This window comes from Crocuta crocuta, unplaced genomic scaffold (assembly GCF_008692635.1).
Source record: "Crocuta crocuta isolate KB4526 unplaced genomic scaffold, BGI_CrCroc_1.0 scaffold27, whole genome shotgun sequence".
In the NCBI taxonomy this organism is placed as follows: domain Eukaryota; kingdom Metazoa; phylum Chordata; class Mammalia; order Carnivora; family Hyaenidae; genus Crocuta; species Crocuta crocuta.
Window position 1 is genome coordinate 623634 of NW_027532250.1, and position 15835 is coordinate 639468.

General features: G+C 49.0%; 1 protein-coding gene across 1 annotated transcript in view; it reads right to left on the reverse strand.

The window, feature by feature from the left end:
* Positions 1–607: 607 nt before the first annotated feature.
* The window catches only part of RAB22A (RAB22A, member RAS oncogene family), a 49340-nt gene continuing 34112 nt past the window's right edge, over positions 608–15835 (reverse strand). Inside the window, exons 3-7 of the mRNA XM_077778312.1 lie at positions 7088–7159; positions 6893–6999; positions 6193–6302; positions 1515–1644; positions 608–1038 (exon numbers count right to left, since the gene is read on the reverse strand). Of these exons, the coding sequence (XP_077634438.1) occupies positions 1547–1644; positions 6193–6302; positions 6893–6999; positions 7088–7159 (387 nt within the window). The 3' untranslated portion in view covers positions 608–1038; positions 1515–1546. The remainder of the gene's footprint in view (positions 1039–1514; positions 1645–6192; positions 6303–6892; positions 7000–7087; positions 7160–15835) is intronic.

Here is a 15835-nt window from a genome sequence, read left to right on the forward strand (position 1 = left end):
CAACTGTTCAGCTTAAGGATAGCTCTGAAAACACAATTTAGTTTGAAACTCAAGCTGTTTCATTTCCTATTTAATCTTGTAAATTTCCTTCCCGTACAATACTCAGGTTGGAAGGGTGCCAAATTAGACCAGGAGCAAATTGTCACCAACCTCACTGCAGCGCTTTATTTTTAGATTATATTAAAAACCTCATTAGGCTCCCTGGGGGAAGGAGTGTTAACCGCTGACGGAGGCAGGGGAATAAAGGAAACGGAAAGATAAGCTGGATTGTTAACAAGGAAAGCTCGCTTAGAACACTTGTCTGAGGCCGCTGTAAATGCTACAAGACACTGATTACCAAGACCAGGTGAAATGACTTAAACTTGGAGCTTAATCTTTTGCCCGCAGGCTAGGCAGGGCTAGTCAGGCTCGTCAGAGTGGCGTATGTCTTTACTACGATTTCCAGATGGGGTGTGGAAGGGAGGGGTGCGTGGAAGGCGAGGCACAGGCATCTTGAAGGGCTGTGAGCCAAGCGCTCTGTGCCCTCGCACAGCCACGTGCTTCGGAGTCCCCTGCAGACGGGCGGAAAAGTGGGCGGGCAGATGGAGACACGGGGTGCGAGATTAAATGGAGTGCTGGAGGAAACATAGAATTTATTCACGTATTTACATCATTTATAATCTTTAAGCAACAGTCTCATAAATACAGACGACAACTTTACATGAGCTGGGCAACAGACAGAGCTGGCCTCCCCACCGTTCACACCCCTTTGCTTTCTCTCTTCTTCCTCGGTTTACGCCCCTGCTCCTCAGCTCGGACACACGCAGTTCGGTTCATTCCAGGCACCTCCCTCTGCCGCTGCCATCTTGACTGTGAGAGCGTATTTAAAAAGGTGCCAGTAATGGGTTTTGTGACGCGCACAGGACAGGGTCGGAATGCCAGCCTCGGGTGAGCCATGCGTCTGTTGGTACTGTACTAACTTACTGGAAGTGTCATGGCCTAAAGTCTTCAAGGAAAAGTGCTTTCAAGATGGCGGGGACGGAGGCATTTCCATCGGGCCTATAAATAACCCATTTTAGCTTCATGTGATAATTGCCGTCCCTCCACTTACGATCACCTACCGCATCTTAAATGACATGACTCCCCGTAGCAGTGGTAACGGGAAACCAAGGAAATTACAATCTCCACAAGGTTTTTTTTTCCCTCGAGAACCACGAAAGTGCTAATTTTCCCTTTACAAATGTTACACAAAATCTTGATTATAAAACTACTCAGCAATGTAATCCTGTCATCCGTACAATTACATGTTCCTTTTCGGCAAGGTCAAGCCAGTGATGCAGTCCCTTCCTTTGCACGCCAGCCTCTCTACGTGACGGAGGTCTGCAGACTGAAATATTACCGCGGCAGCCTCCAAAGAGGAAGTGGAACTGGCCAATTTCTCTGAATCCTTTTTGCAAGAAGAAGACCCTACACTGGCGAGGCGAAACCCGCCAGCAGGGCCCCCCGCCCTCCTGTGAGCTCCCTGGACCACCTACTTCGTCACTCAGCCCGGAAGGCCGCAGCTTGGTCAGCAGCAGCTTCGCTGTGGCTCGGAAGGCTGTCTCCGGAGCTTGAAGCCCTTCCCGCCAGATGGGGGGCTGGCGTCAGCGGACGGGATTCTTCGACCTAGACAGAGAGAAGAAGAGGGAAGGGAACGAGCTTTAATTTTCCAATCGGCTTATTTCCAGAAGCAACGATTGTGCAGATGAAAACTGACAGGTTTCACTAAAGTAAAAAGAATCACATTTTTCCAATTTTTGATTTATCGAAAAGTTGCAAAGATAGCGTCGAGGGTATGTGTACATACGCCCCTCTCCCGGGGAGTGTTAACATCTTCCGTTCCCACGGGCTACCTGTGAAAATGAAGAATTGCATGTTGGCACATCACTAACTAAGGTTCAGACTTTTTTCAGATGACCTCAGTTGTTCTACTCATGTCCTGTTTCTGTTCAAGGGTCCAAACAAGGACATCACATTGCATTTAGCAAAACTTTTTTTAATTAGAAAGAAATTACAGGTTGACCAAGCATTCTAAGCAGGGAGTATGTGCACCTCGGTAAACAAACCTCCATCAGAACATGCCTGTCCTTCTGCCTCGGGGCAGAGCACCGTCCACAGACAGGTGTGCGCACACACGCACAGCACACGCACACACCTCTCTAGCCTCCCCCCCGCCCTGTCCCCCTCCTTCGGCCCCGCGAGGAGCAGCCACGTGCACGGTCATCCACCTCGCTGCTTCCACTGAACATATCCTGGGGCTGTTGTACCGCAGCTCTGTGTCTAACAGCTCGATGCCAGCGCACTGCATGGAGGTGCCGTAATTTATTTAACCACTCCCCTGTTGATGGATACTTAGTTTGTTTCCAACACTGTGATGGTATTAACAACAGTGTAAACAATATCTCTGTGAACCAGCGTGTGAGATAAATTAACAGGAGTGGAAGAACTGGGTCACGCTATTCTACTCCTGGGTATTTGTCTGACACACACACCGTATTCCCAGTGTCGGTCTAGCACGAATGCAAGAAGGACGTGCAATTTAAATTCTGACAGATGCCGCCAAATTGCTCTCTGAAGAGGCTGTGCCACTTTATCCTCCTACCAACGATGCATGAGAGCGAACAGGTTTCCCTTTACTGCTCTGTGAAGCAGAATGTCAATTTCAGGAGAAACCTTAAATCACATCCACCTACCTGGGCCGGTAACGCAAGGGCTGCGTCCATGCACAAAGGCCTTCCTGAGGCGCTCCCACTTCCTAGCTCCCTAGCACCTCCGACACCAGAGCCAGTTGGGAGCCCGAAGCAAGGCACTTCCATGCTTACAGAACTACGAATTAGACCCTAAGCTCTGCGTGTCTCTCCATCTTTGTTTCTGGTATCCGTTTAGCACGGCACGAGGAACGGAGGCACTCTGACAGCACGGGATGAACAGGCACACGCATCTTTCGGCACGATCAGGGCTGAGGTGGACTCTGCCAGCTCTCAGGTCTGTGGGCGCCACGCCTGGACCTCAAGTTTGCAGCTTGAGCAGCCTGCAAACTCAGGTGGGTGGCCCACGGCGTGGCGTCCGCACTAGAAGCCGTCCCCCACAATGCCCTACGACGACTACTCTCACGCCTGTAGACACTACCATGAATAAACTGCAAATTTACTTAAAACCTTTACTGAAGCTTCTCGTTGCATGTTTCCCATAAAGAGATGGTGGGAATCCAGCTGGTACTGACAAGAGTCTTAGAGGAAGGCAGAGAAGAACCTCTTCGTGACTTGGGAACAGACCACAGTCTCTTAAATAGGAGCCAGAATGTGCTAACCGTAAAGGGAAACAAGCATAAACAGGATTATGTTAAGAAGAAAAACGCCAGCTCATCAAAACATTTGATTCACAAATGAAAGTCAGGCCACAGAGTAGATCTTACCAGGACACGGGACCAATGACAGACTCATATCCAAAATAAGTGATAAACATAGTTAAGAAAAAGGCAGGTAGCCCAACAGGAAAACAGGCAAAAGTTCACAGAGGAGGATATCCAGGTACTTCCACATAAACGTTAAGTAACTATCCAGAAAGGGGCTCATGGCCATTAACTGCAGATCAAGAGCCAGGGAGCGGTGACGCTGACCGGGGCTCCACACGTCAGCGGCGGGAGCGTCCGCTCGGGTAACCACTTTGAAGACCGGTTAGCAGCAAACTCCTACGGAGCACCTGCACGCCCAGGGGTGTGGCCATCGTCCTTCTGGGTCCAAACAGACCTGACAAGCAAGCGTGCCCAGAGTGCGCGCACCGGACACGAGGCAGAGCTCGAGGAGGCACCGTCGGCAACAGCTCCGAATTGCAAACACCTACTCACACCCCCCTCAACAGAACGGGCAAGCACACCGTGGACACTGTCCCCTTCTCCACACGCACATGCACCCACACCCTCTACGGTAATGAGAATGAGGCAATGATCCGGATGAATCTGACAAACGTAACGTAGAACTACAGATGCCGATGCAAAGGAATAAATACAGTATGTTTAAAAAATAAAGTATAAAAATAGGCAAGACAAGTCTGAGGAGCCAGCAGGCAGGACAGTGGCTCCCTTGGCGGGGACAGGAAGGACTGAAGGGCACACGGGAGCTCCGGGAGCTCCAGGTCTTGATCCGACTGCTGACTGCGGGAGAAGACTCAGTCTGCGAAAACTCCCTGAGCCCCACACTTCTAAGTGCCCTTCGGGGCGCAGGTTACACTCCGGTAAAGTCAGCGTGCTGGGCCCTGTGCGGGTGCCATTCTACCACACCCGGTAAACAGTCAACTCGATTCACCTCTCTCTCAACTTTTCTCATCTTTGGGAACAGACTTTTTAAAAAATTTTCACAGTTAAAATGAGTATGTACGTGCTAGTTTTTATTTAAGAATTTTTTTTAATGTTTTATTTATTTCTGAGAGAGAGAGAGAAAGAGAGAGGGAGAGAGAGACAGCGTGAGCAGGGGCGGATCAGAGAGGGAGGGAGACACAGAATCTGAAACAGGCTCCAGGCTCTGAGCTGTCAGCACAGAGCCCGACGCGGGGCTCGAACCCACAAACTGTGAGATCATGACCTGAGCCGAAGTCGGACGCTCAACCAACTGAGCCCCCCAGGCGCCCCTTTAAGAATTTTCATTGTTGGCATCGTTCACTACCTTTCTGTTTTTAATACTGCTACGGCACCCCCCACACCAAAATAACAACGGTATTGGCACACTCACACCGCCGCACACTTAGAGGCTTCAGCTTGAACTCCTGCCTTTCAAGTGTGCATCTGACTGTTATTTATAGTCTAGGAAGACGCTAAACGTCACGACTTCAAACACTCAAGTGAAGCGGCCGGATGCAGGGCTGGAGACGGGCCGGCCCGTGGCCCTGTGTGGTGGCAGCTGGCCTTGGCAGTGCTCTGAAAGCACCTTCGGCACTCGTGTACGGCACTCGTGTACGGTACTCCTGTACGGTACTCCTGTACGGTACCCTGAGAACTCTCGAACTGGCGGCCAATCTACACAGTGGGGCCTATTACATAAAATCCAGAGCTCTGGACAAACGAAAATCATCAAAACATGAAAATAACCCCAGCAACTGGGCAACCAGGGGCCTACATTCCAGTGTGAGCCCACCTGCCGGCGCAGGGCCCCCACGTGCCGGGTCGCCAGTGCTGTCTGCGGCCCCCGCGTCCCGGGGCTGGTGGCCAGCCCCTGCCCGGCCGTGGCGGGTGCTGGACTGAGCGCCCTCCTCTACACGACGGCCATGTGCCCTGCCAGCCTCGGTGACTTCTGACCCCACGCAGTGGATGATGCTGAGCGAGTAAGTCCGCTGTGCCCTTTCTCCTGGCCTCCACCTGCAAGTCTGACACGCCCAGTCTCAGCTCCTCTCTCACCTCCTCAGAGCGAGGCCTTCCCTGACCACCTGCGGACCCTCCTTCACTTCATCTGTACCTCCGCTTCCCATCACTGCACGTCGGCTGCAGGGATCTTACTCAGCTCGTGCTCACTGCCTGTCTCCTGAAGCAGAAAGCGTGCTCTGGGAGAGCGGGGGCCACGCCTGTCTTGTTCACCGCTCTCTCCCCCAGAACAGTTCTCAATAAATATTCTGATGAATCGGAATGAAATGAATAAACACAGATACGGTCTGGAGAGGGTCCCCAGGGTATGTGGCAGCATCCTTCCACCTCGCAGCAGCAGCAGCAGCAGCAGCAGCGTATTCACACTTCCGGGAAGGGAAGGGGGAGCGGGCAGGAAAGGGAGGTCTTACATTTTACTCGCCTGGTTTTAATTTTTGAGGGTTTTCTTACATGGAATCACAGTTGCACTTCATTTCTTATTGTTTTGTTCATTTTCTATGACTCTGGATGGCTAGCTGAAACGCATGTAAAGACAGACAAAGCGGGAGATGACAGCTTCCAGGACCTCAAGGCCTGGTGCATTATTTGTTCAGCAGCAACATTCTTTCGAGAAGAGTCGCGGCCATTGGGCCGTGGCTCTCCAGCAATCAGAGCAGGAGCCGCAGCCCAGCCGCCACGCGTGCAGCCTGCAGTGTCCTGCCACTGAGAGCAGTGTCAGACGCCAGACTCTCCTACGCACAGAGGGGGCGGTCCCCGGCCACGTGATTCTGTATTAAGTTGCTCTGCCCAGAGGAAAACCCATAAGGAACAGAGATACTCACTAATTTCTATAAAGAGTTCATTTATGTTTATTGCATTTTTCGCGCTGGTCTCCACGAAAATCGCATGGATGGAGTCGGCGTAGTCCTTAGCGTCTCTCTCCAGGACTTCTCTGGAAGGCAACAATTACCCGGTAATTAACCACATTTGTGATGACAAAGGATGTCACAAACGGCTAGTGTCTGAGCCCTGAAAACACGGTGCTCCCAATCACACCGCTTACACGGTCACAGAACAGAGTCCAGCACTACCAGCAACCCAGCTATCTGAGGGAACGATCACAGAATGGCAAGGGAGCCCCCCTCCCCCCAAAGTGAAGTCCTTGTTTTGGGAATCGTGGGAGTGGTCCAAGTGGTCCAGACAAATTGCCAATAAATGTCTTTTCCTTAGAGTAGCCATGTTTCCCCCCATTCGAGTGCCCCGTTTCATGGAAATGGGGTGAGGCTACACTCATCTAAGATAACGTCAAGTATGATGTAACCGCTGCTTCAGTATACTGCACACCTGTCTCTCTCTGTGTAATCTAATCACCCCCAATGTCTGAACTCTTAATTTTTGTTGGAAACTTCAGGACTTCAACTGAACAACAAGGAGTTTTTCAATGTCAGAGATAAAATAAAAGCCAGATTCTTATATTGAATATTGCTCGGGGGGAAAAGGAACGCGTAATCAGCACTGGAATCTCCCGTTCTAATAACTTACCTGACGTCGATAAGATCACACTTATTTCCTGCAATGGCAACCACGATATTGGGCGGGCCATGCTGCCTCAGCTCTTTCACCCAGTTCTTTAATGTTGAAAACGTCTCCTGGAACACAAAGAACAGAAAGCGACTGGAGGGCTAAGCAGCCGAGAGAGAGTGTTCGGAACAGTCTAAGGGCAATGGAGAGTCTTACTTCTTTTGTGATGTCATAAACGATCACGGCTGCAGCCGAGCCTCGGTAGTACATAGGCGCCAAGGCACGAAACTGTGGAGAAACAACAAAATTGGGAAAGCGGGTTAAAGACGTTCTTTACTCGACTTTTAAGCCCATCATCCCCACACAAAAGGTAATCTTTCTCTTAAGCCAAATAAGATGACGTGATGCTTTAGAGCAGATGAACCAGTAATTACCAAAGGCAAAAACTTTTAAAGTGACGCCAAATGTCTCTCAGAAGATGCTTTAGAATACAGTTTTGTAGGAATTAAATATGGGGCTATAAACAATTGTTTCAGCTAAAAAGGCTTTTTAATTGAACTCCATGTTATAATTTCCAAATTCATTTGTTCAATAGTCCTTTAACTTTGGCTTCCCAAACTATCGAGGAGATAAAAATAATGCTGTAGATAGTTCTCCAGAGAAGGAGCTGCACTTGGGTGTCATAAAGATAACCCTGTGATCTAAGCGCTGATTGTACCACAGGCCCAAGTACACACTTACACCCACTGCCTGGCGCGCGGTCGGTGAGCAAGAATCGGGGAGTAAATGAGTAAGATCTGCCTGAGGAGGAGGTGATGTCAAACTGAGTGCCAGCCTGGATGTCCATACACAGGAAGTCTTACTACGCTTTGCAAGAAAGATCTCTGGCCCTGGGGGGAAACCCTCATGACTTCCAATCAAACAGGGTAAGTTTGAGACAGAAAATAACAAAACTTAAGAGGGTAAGCAAGAAAGCACCACAGAGGAGGCTACATTACCCGAAGGAAAGGACTGTGGACCGGCTTCCACGGGGTGGGGTGGCACAGAGAGTGACCTACTAGCTTTCCCTTCCCTTCCCTTCCCTTCCTCCCTTCCCTTGCTTTGCTCGGCCATCCGTCCGTACCCACTGCATACAGTGGACGCACAATGTTCCCTTCGGGCACACAGCACGGTGATCTGACAAGTTTACGGGTGACGCTGTGCCCTTGATCAGGCCGGCTGCCAGTCTGCCACGGCAATGACGACACCGCCCACTCTATTTCTCATGCTGCACCTTCCATCCTCGTGACCTACTCATTCCACAAGTGGAGGCCTGGCCTTCCTGCTCACCTCTGTACCCTGCTTCCCTCCTGCAATCACCGGTTTGTTCTCTGTGTTTATGGATCTGTTTCTGCTTTTTCGTTTGCTTTTTTAGATTCCAAATAGGAGTGAAATCATGTGGTATTTGTCTTTCTCTGACTTATTTCGCTTAGCATTATATTCCCTAAGTCCATCCACATTGTTGAAGGCGGCAAGATCTCATTTTTTTTTTTTTAAATCGCTGAGAAAGATTCCATTGTATATATACCCACACCTCATCCTCTGTATCCATTCATTTATCAATGAGGCTGCTTCCAGATCTTGGCTATTGTAACTAATGTTGCAATAAACAAGAGGTATATTCGAATTAGTGCTTTCATTTTCTTTGGTTAAATACTACTCAGTAGTGGAACTACTGGATCATATGGTAGTTCTATTTTAATTATTCGATGAACCCCCAAACTGTTTTCCACAGTGGCTGCACTAGTTTGCATTCCCACCAACAGCGCATGAGGGTTCCCTTTTCTCCACATCCTCACCCACACTTGTCGTTTGTGTATTTGATACCAGCCGTTCTGACAGCTGTGAGGGGATATCTCTCTGTGGTTTTGATTTGTGTTTTCCTGGTGACTGGTGATGTTGAGCCTCTTTCCAGGTGTCTGCTGACATTGGTATGTCTTCTTCAGAAAAATGTCTATTCAGCTCCTCTGCGCATTTTAAAATCAGATTATCTGTTGTTTTTTAGATGCTGAGTCACACGTATAAGTTCTTTATATACTTTGGGTGTTAACCCCTTATTGGATATATAATTTTTAGCTTTCATTATTAAAATAAAAAGAATTTTTAAACGTTTGTTTATTTTTAAGAGACAGAGAGACACAGTGAAGCAGGGGAAGGGTCAGAGAGAGAGGGAGACACAGAATCCTAAGCAGACTCCAGGCTCTGAGCTGTCAGCACAGAGCCTGACGCAGGGCTCGATCCCATGAACTGTGAGACCATTACCTGAGCTGAAGTCAGATGCTTAACCGACTGAGCCACCCAGGTGCCCCTTAGCTTTCATTTTTGATGTACGATACTGGCAACAACCTTTACAAAGTTGCTGGGATTTTGGTTTTCTTTTCTATTTAAATTTGTAAGGGTAAAATTCATGTAGAGAAATGCAAAAAGATCTTACATTTTGATAAAATGACTGATGTGCATGTACACATCCATGCAACCACCTACCAAGATGTAAAATATTTTTATCAATCCAGAAAGTTCTTTAATGCCCTTCTTATCACACCCTTTCTTTATCCCCGATAATCACTCCTATCTTCAGGTCTATTTTACTGATATTTGTTGATGCTGACGTAACCACAATAATTTCCTTTCACTTATGATTTACATAGAATAGCCTTTTCCATCCCCTTATTTTCAAGCTATGTTTTAATTATAAAGGTAATCTTCTTATATCAGTAAGTACCTTAATGTAAAGGAATTGAAAATTCCACTTAAAAGTCAGAGGTTGTCAGACTGGATCAAAAGCCAGGCTTGAACTATGTGCTGGTGAGAGGGTCTACCATTTTGCTATTTGTTTTAGATTTATTCCACTAAAAAAAACCAATCCTCTGTTTTTCCTTTTGTCCCCTCTTTTTTTTCACTATTTTTTAGTATTCAATTATAATATCTTAATTTGCCCACTAGCTTTTTAGGTATACCTTCTTGTATTTTTAAGTGGTTGCTCTTGTAAGTCCAATATACTCTTGGGAGTTTGTTTTATTAAAAAAATTTTGTTTTATGTCTTTATTTGAGACAGAGACAGAGAATGAGCGGGGGAGGGGCAGAGACAGAGGGAGACACAGAATCCAAAGCGGGCTCCAGGCTCTGAGCTGTCAGCACAGAGCCCGACGTGGAGCTCGAACCCACGGACTGTAAGATCATGACCTGAGCCAAAGTAAGCCGCTTAACCAACTGAGCCACCCAGGCGCCCCGTGCTTAGGAGTTTAAAACGCACCACTTCACATAAAATATCAGAACCTTGCAAGAGTCTAATTTTTTAATCCCACTGTTTCCTGTGCTGCTGTCAAATATTTAAGACCTACATGTACTATAAGCCATACGATCCGATGTTATAATTTTTACATTCATAACCAGTAAACAAGTTAAGAAGGAAAAAAAAGACAGATTTTCCCATTTACCATTTCTGCCAGATATTCTTCTTATGGAGACCGGTTACCACCTGGTGATGCCTCCATCTGGCCTAAAACACTTTCTGGGGCTGCGGCTGAATCTTGTTCTCTACAAAGGTCATTCCTTTCACTTCGTATTTGAAAGAGGATTCTGGCAGATTGACATCTCTCTGCTCTCAGCCCTTTCAAGATGTTTTGTGTCCCACTGTCTTGCAGCCTTCACCATCTTTGTGAGAAGCGGGGGACCGTGCGCACCGCTGTCCCTGCGCACAGTGTGTCTATTGTCTCTGCTGCTTTCCAGGTTTCCCTCTTTAGCTCCGGTTTTCAGCGGTCTGTGTGGTTTTCTTTAAACTCACAGGCTTGCTGGAACTTCTCGGCTCTGTGGGTTGATGGTGTGTTTCACCAAACTCGGGAGATTTTCTTGGAGTCTCTTTGTCCTGCTTCCCTCTCTTCGGCACTACTGGGTCTCTGCTTACACAGATCAGGTCGTGTGCACCTGTCCCAGCGGCGCTAGGGCCCCCACTCTTTCCCGGTTCTTCTGACTGGCCAGTCTGTTTGCCACCCATCCAGGGGGGTTACGGCAGGCACTGCGGCTTTCAGCTCTAGCATTTCCCTTTGTCTGATCCGTAGTTTCCGTTCTGCGCGAGGTTCCCTACGTGTAATTAAGTCAGGAAGACTACTTTTCCTTGAAGTCTCTGAACATGTTTAAACTCTCTGGCTTCCGTCATCTTCTCTGAAGAGCATTAAGATAGTGGACAGTCACCCACACGCTGGTTTTACACGTGGTGGGGGGGATTCTACTTGGGCCCACTTGCACTTCTGGGAGGCAGTTTTCACCTGCAAGGCCCGGCCGTTCCGAGCTTTCAGTGGAAGCCCAAGGTGTCACGTCTGGCACTCTTCTCCAGGAAGGCGGGGCTGGACTCCAGCTCCAAACTCGGCTTTTCCTGCGATGAGCAGCAGCCACATCTCTGCTCAGCCTTCTCACCACTCTAGCTGTCGTTCTTCTGTCCGGTTCCTTAAGTTCTCCCCGGCACATTTGCAACTGGGGGCCGAACGGAGGCTTGAGGGGAATTTCTAAGCAGACAAGAGAGCTTGCTTCCTTGTCGGATCCATCTTTTCTGGGATTTGCCCTCCTTCCCAGTGTCTCCAGCAGCATCAAACTCTGACTTCAAATCCCACAAGCTAAAAACTGGGGCTTTCTGCGTTGAGTCCTGGCTACCGTTGCTGCATGGCCTGGACAGTGGCCTCTGAGGAAAAGCTATAAAAACGTGAGCTTCACCCCTGGTCATTCCCTCCGCAGTCCCTGAGTACTTTTGGCAGTGCCGTGAGAGTTGTTTTTTAATGTTTTGTCCAGAGTTTGTATATGATTGTTATCTCTGGGAGAGTTCATCCTTTATAAGCCATTCTACCATTATTGACACTGAAACTCTTTCCATGACCTTTTGGGGTAAATAAGAAAGTGGCGGTTCAAAAAGACACTCAAACGATGTCTGCACATCTCTGCTCCCAATCTGTCTCTAGATTAAGGCTGGCAAACTTCTCTTGGACAGGGCCGCGTAGCAGAGATTTTAGGCCCCGTGGTCACTCGACCTCTGTCACAGCTACTCATCTCCACCACTGCAGAGTGAACGCAGCTAGAGACTCTACGTACGCAAGAGTGTGGTAGTCTTCCAAGAAAACTTTTACTTCTAAAAACAGGCAGCAGGCTGCACTGGCTGACAGGCCTTGGTGTCAACCCCAGCTCTAGAATGATACTCAGCTACTACACATTTTCCTGATTTTAAAACATGACAATAATGGACTTTGTGCCTTCCTGGTGCTCTGACCTCTGGAAACGGTCATCAGGAGAAACCACATTAAGATTCGGAGCCATAAATCTAAGGACTGGGTGCAGTATCTATTAGATTCTGGTTAAGAAGCTTTCTTGGCAAGTCTCTGAAATGCTGCTCCGTTTACAGGGTATTTACGGGATTTGTGGTGCTTGTGCGCACGGTGCTGGGTCTGTCTACATCACTGCTGCCGTCCTTGTTAGCCAAGGAGGGCTGGTGGAAGAAGGCCTCTTCAAATGAACTCACTTAGGAGAGCAAACAGGGACAAACAGATCTGACAAAGGCACTCTCTAGAGAAAATAAATTCAAATTATGAAAACAAGTTTCATTTCATCTGACGTTAGGGAAAAAATTAGGTTTATTACTGCAACCACGAGCTACTTTCCTGGATGAACACTGAATCGAAGTTGATCGAGGACCTGTGATTCTTCTGACGAAACAATACGCACAATGGCACAATATGATGTCTGTCTTTCATTTCATGCTTGACTCTCCTATCCTGTCATAAAAAGGAAATTTTTACAGAAATATCCGAGGACTCCATCAGGGTCTTCCTAGGCCACTCAACTCTTCGGACCACAAATCATTATCTTCTGAAACGCTTATATCATCACCGTTATCACTACTTTCCTCATCATTTAACAAGATCCCCACCATCAACGGCTTTGCATGATGCCTGTGAAGTTCTCCAAAATCACTTTCACGGACGTAGTGAAATCAATTGCAACTGGACCATCAAAAAGACAATCCACCTGCCAAAACCACAGGCAGCAACAGCTGCGAGGGTCAGATGGAGAGGATGTTTGAACTGTAGGTTCATCAGAAAGGACTTTCATTTTATGATGCCTTTTGGTTCCATGATGTACGTCACTGCTGTAGGGAACTGACCAATATGTGTGCAAACACCAGAACTTTATGATTTGAGACATGCAATACTCACATGGTAACAGGAGGTAGATGATCTGTCCTTCTTGTCTGTGCACAGATACAACTGGCGATCAGACGACATAAACCCACTGACGTCAATACTGTGTGCCAGGCAGGGGCTGAGAGCACAGACACGAATACAGTCTCTGCCCACAGGGAGCTCACAGTCTAACAGTAGACAGACAAGTAAGGAAATCGACGATCCCGTGGACGGGGGCCATCAGAGACCGTGTGGGACGCAAAGAAATACTCCGCAGAGCTCATTCGCTGATTGGCTCACCCAGTGTCTGAGCATCGGTGCTCTGTCAGCCGCTCTGCAGCCGATGGGAGCAGGGCAGTGAACAAGACACCGGTTCCAGCTCTTGTCAATCAAGGTCAGTAGACAGACCATCTAATTACCACTTGTAATGAGAGTCCTGAGGAAAACGAATAGGGGGCAGGATGGAGCATGCACTGGGGCCTTGCTTAAGTACAAGGGGGTTAGGGAAAACTCTAGGTGTGTCATTGAACCTGAGACTAACAGGCAGGGCCAGCTGGCCATGCTCTGAGCAGAGGGGAGAGAGCAGAAGAAACAAAGTACCTGAAGGCCCGAGAGGCAAGGACCTTGGGGCATTTGAGGAACTGAACGGAGGCCGGTGGGTTAGAACTCAGTGGGTGAGAGAGAGGATGAGCCGGGCGGGGCACTGGGGCTAGAAGGCAGAGCGGGCCGTGCAGGGCTTTGTAGGCTGCCATTTAGACCTTGGCTATTATGAGAAGAGAGGTACGAAGTCACTGCAGGAAGAGAGCCGTGTGTGATTTCTGTTTTCAGAAGATCCCTCCGGGTCCTGTGAGGAGAAGCGACACAGGGTGGCAGGCTGGGAAGGGGGACCAGTTAAAAGACTACAAGGACCCTCTGGTGAGTCACAGATGGCTGAGAACAGGGTGCTGGCAGTGGAGGTGGAGGGAAGTGACCGTATCTGATGTACGTTCAGAAGACACAGCTGCGAGGCACATGGAATGAGCAAATATGAGGGCAGCCAAGGAGGGATGAGTCCAAGGCAGCTTTCAGACGCGGGTGTGAGCAACGTGGGCAGGAGGCAAAGTGGTTACTTCTCTGGGAAGAGCAGGGATGCTTAGGAAAGCCCTCCTTGAGGTGACTTCGGAGGTGAGTTTGGAAGGCTGCATCTGAGCTTCTGGGCTCACGTGGGAGGGAGGGTGTTCCGAGCGGAGGGAATAGTGGTGCCCGGCGACAATGTGAGGGGACCATACGGCACGGTGGAGGGCGATAAGCAGTCTGGTCCCAAAAGTGCAACTGCTGGGAAGTGAGGAAAGTGGAGTCCGGCCGAGTGTGGCACAGTCAGGTCTTAAGGGCCTCGCCCAGGACAAGCTGGCCGTCACGGCGAGCCCACAGACGCGTCTGGTAGGAGGCCCACAGCATTTCAAACCGTTTGTGGTTGGCGGTCAGATGTTTTGCTTTTCTTAAAGCCCGTGACCCGGCCGGCTCAGACGCCACTCCTGGCCCACAGCAACGGCCGGCCGGCGTGGGCGTCCCATAGCCGGGGCTCCTGTCCCGACGGTCTCCACAGTATGGGTTCCACGGGGTCGCACCCCTGCCCGCCGGCTGTACGACCCCTAGGCCAACCCCCGGCTAAGTGACCGTGCTTCGGGTGGGGGTAGGCAGATTTGCATCTCAGAGCAAGCACCCCTGGTGCAGAATCAATTACAAGTGGGGAAACAAGAGGCAGGCAAACCAGCTAATTACAAAACTTAAAAGAGCCCTGCTATGATGGCAGCAGTAAGGGAGAGGCATAAAGCCTTGTGTTATTCTTTTTTTATGTTCTAGAAAAAAGAGATGTTATACATCATGGTGTACCCTAGGACAGGCTCTGATTCAAAGTATAACGGAATCTATATTCTAGCATGATTCTTTATGATGACGGTTTTTCTGGATCATCAAATATATGGGAGGGGGTCATTGAAACTTGGGGATTCAGTGAAAGGTACATATATTACTGGTATGAAGAGCCACAGGCATTCCTGGCTAATAGGACCGACGCCAGGGCTGTGTCCATAGATATGTTCACAAAGGCTACGGGGAGCGACGCTGGTGAAGGGTGGAAGAGTGATGCTTCACAGAGGTCTAGCCACCCTAAATGCTCCGTTCTAGATGCACAACACACACAGGAGGGGGGTGCGCAACGGGAGATCAGGCAGACGCATCTCAGATGAGTAACTGGTTGTGGGGCATGACACCCGGCATTAAAACAAACGAAACAAAACAGAACCAAAAATCAGCAAACCTGAGACGTGAAATCTGTACGAATGTACGGTGCCTACGTCTAGGATAACAGTAATGGTTTGTCTGGTCTTCCTCCATGTGTCTGTGGTGGCTCGTCAGACAGGATGCCACACACGGTATCTATGCCGTCTCAGACAGATCCGTGATGACACACTATTCCTCCTGACTACCTCTGGTACACTTTTAATAGCTTACGATAGCGCTATGCACCCATCAGATGTTTTGTTTTGAAAACACAATTAAACAGCAGCTGAAAACTGGGGTGGCTGCCAGACGCACCTCGACAGGGAAATCGGACCTGGGGCCCAGAGGTTTTGAAGACGAGGCAGTGGGGGGAGTGCTGTTCCCCCCCTTGCCTTCGATGCAGGCAGGCCTCGGCGAACCCCACTCTGCACCCGATGTCCTGGCCCAGGCCCCAGTCCTGGTTCAGGCTCTTCCTTAAGCAGATAACCGTCTTGGACAT